At 40.5% G+C, this 3,083-nt stretch overlaps 1 protein-coding gene across 1 annotated transcript; it reads left to right on the plus strand.

Annotated features, from left to right (window-relative positions):
- Positions 1 to 38: 38 nt before the first annotated feature.
- LOC118732977 (mitochondrial import receptor subunit TOM40 homolog 1) lies at positions 39 to 1,878 on the plus strand (the record flags this gene model as incomplete). The annotated part of the gene is given in 2 exon segments (XM_036462121.1): positions 39 to 456; positions 514 to 1,878. Coding segments are annotated over 2 exon segments (558 nt in total), but the record flags the coding sequence as incomplete, so codon positions are not given.
- Between the last annotated feature and the right edge of the window lie 1,205 nt (positions 1,879 to 3,083).

Genomic DNA, 3,083 nt, shown 5'->3' on the forward strand with positions numbered 1-3,083 from the left:
ACAATTATACATATAAAAGTAAAAACTTGCTTATTCAGATTCAAGATTCCAAGCTCACAGCTGCCCAATTAACAACCGATTACCGCGGTGACGACTATACAGCTTCTTTAACTGTTGGTAATCCAAATATTTTCAACAATTCTGGCGTGTTCGTTGGTCACTACTTACAGTCGGTAACTGAAAACATCGCGCTCGGTGCCGAACTTGCCTACCAATACGGTCCTAATGTACCCGGTGGTCAAATCGCCGTTGTATCAGCCGTTGGACGTTATACACAAGGCGATTCGGTGTGGTCGGGAACTTTGGGACCTGGTGGCGTACATGTATGCTATTACCAAAAAGCCAGTGAACAATTGCAGATTGGTGTCGAAGTGGAAACTAGTCTTAGAATGCAAGAGTCTGTTGCCACGATCGGCTACCAAGTGGATTTACCGAAAGCTGATCTCGTTTTTAGAGGTATAATGGCGATAGATTTACCGAACACTGATACTTATATGCATTTCCTCTTTGTAGGTTCATTCGACTCTAATTGGAATGTTTGCGGTGTATTGGAGAAGCGGCTGCAGCCTTTGCCATTTTCATTCGCTCTGAGCGGGCGCTTGAATCATACTAAAAATCAGTTTCGACTAGGCTGCGGTCTGATAATTGGATAATTAGCTTTTGGGTTAATAGGTGTAAAGGAAGCAAAGTCTACAACGACAGTTACAGTAGCAGTAATAAAAGCGGAGAATAAAACAAAAAATGTTACAGCAGTTTCAGGCAACAAAAACGGTGGAAGAAGTATCAAAATAATATACAACAGAAAAAGCAACAAATTTCACAGATTACAATTTTTATTTATGATCATGATCAACTTTTACAGCACTTCTAAATTTTTCTGCGTAGTTTTGCTTGCATTTCTAAGAACAACCTCGAGAGAAAATTATTAGTGTATTTGTTTGTCAACTTCGAACGTAATTAAAAACTACAGGAGTGATTATTAATTTCAAATTGCAGTTCTGTTTGGCACATGAATTCACTTATTGATATCTAATCAAAATAATTCGCAAATACACTCATTATAACAAGTAGAGGGGGACAAAACTTGAACAGGAAACAATTTACGTTGATCACACATATGTATGCATCAGCAGAGACGTAAAGGACGCAAAGGCGCACAGAACATCACCAAATAACGTAATCGTAGTTACAGTTAATTAAATTTGATTTACGCAATGATTTACCTTTTGTAGTTTAACTATTTGTTATAAACAACATAAAATATTGCTTTTAATTATTTGAATCAAATTTTAATTAAAATCCAAATTAAAATCAAAAAGAACTAAATTTATTGTTAAGAAAAAATAAATGAAAATCAGAAATGTATGTATATTTGTAATTAAGTGCGCCGTCTCTTGGGACTGGTTTCACTTGCCCAAAGAAAAAACGAAGAACTAGACAAAAAGAACAAATGAAACTTTAGGTAAGGTAGATTACAGAAAACATTGTAGTATCACAGGTTGACAAACCTTAGAACAAAAAATTATGCGTACTTGCTGATTCGTCGTTTTTCTTAAACTCTTGTATTTTTGTTTGAGAGCGTAAACCAAAAAATTAGTACAAATGATTTGCATTTGTTTTGATTGCCAAACTCCCTATAAAAATTGAAAATAAAGTTCATTTAATAAATACAGTTGCCACTGCGTTTTGTGCAAATCAATGCATTTTTTAAGGCTTTTAAAACGATTAACTTAATTTACTGTACACGTCTGCGCATACTACATACACATATTTTCTATTGCTTTTTTATCGGTCACTTTGCATGAAATGGAAATCTACTGGCCATTGATCCAATAAAACTGATAATTGCACGCATGATTGAACCGACAGTTGTAGAAAGAAACAAAGATGATAAGAGAATGTCTACGAACGTCATGCGCTAGGGAAATGAGAGCTCACGTATTTTCACGTATTCATAAATAAAGTTGAAAGTTGAACTTAAAAAAGCTAAATGGTCTTTAAATTACGTCATTGAGAAATTCTGCAGGGATAAAATTAGGATATCGGCTCCATTAAAGCAAAAAGTCGTTCCTACGATTTTATTGGCGCTGTAGGCGCTAAATCTTTTCTCTTCTGTGCCAACTGACGCCAATTGGAAATGCCAAGGGAAGCCAAATCCTTCTCCACGTGGTCTTTCCAACGCGGAGGTGGCATTGTTGTTGTTATTGTAGCGGCTTGTCCATTAACGTTGTCGTCAGGCTCAGCTAAAGGGATTCCCGGAAGTGTGCAACTTCCACCGGATCTGTCCATAGGGGAGGGGCGTTAGCGGGGTGAGATTTTGCGGGCATGCGAAGAGGTGCTGCTAGTCATGTGGCGTTCACTCTGCTCAGGTACGAGTTTAGCCTGCTGCAGTAGCCAGGGCTGCCGTTTAAGGCCTGTTGATATGCAGTTGGGTCCAGAGGCTGTTTTTTGAACCTCTGCACTTCGTCCGTCAGTTCGTAGAGATGCCTCTAGACGCGCCTTGGTTCTTCCTCAAGCTGTCTGTTCCGGTGCCTAGGTCTGTGATACCCTACTAGGAACTGCTTGCTCCCAGATGGGAAGTATCTGGGTCTAGTCATGAAGTTGGTATTGAAGCGACATCAGGGGCATCCTGACGCGCTCCGGAGTGCCGTGTTTTGGCATGTCTGTAGCTTTGTCAACTGCGTCCTGCTAGTCCCCGGCGACTACACGGGCGCTGCAAAGTTTAGGACCGGCCGGCAAATTGCCTCGTATTTTGCCAACAACGTTTCTTTGTTTTGCTCCAGGTGTTGCAGATTGTCGAAGGTAACTCCGCGAATTTTCGGGCTATGCACCGTCGGAATTGGTTCGCAGTCGACGTCAATACTCAGCTGCAGTCTGACCTCCTTCTTCCAGTAAAGAAGGGAGAAAGTTCGGAGAGGTAACCGTTTACTTTCGAACACAAGTCATTAATTCCTTTCGCAGACGCCATTATTGAGCAGTCGTCAGGGCAAGAGACCATCGAGACCCACCTGGTGGTTGAGAAAGCTTTGATTTGTAAAAATTAAACAGCGGCGGGCAAAGGACACCACCTTGTGGGACCCTCT

Source organism: Rhagoletis pomonella, unplaced genomic scaffold, assembly GCF_013731165.1.
Source record: "Rhagoletis pomonella isolate Grant_MI unplaced genomic scaffold, Rhpom_1.0 Rhpom_scaffold_00002, whole genome shotgun sequence".
NCBI lineage: Eukaryota > Metazoa > Arthropoda > Insecta > Diptera > Tephritidae > Rhagoletis > Rhagoletis pomonella.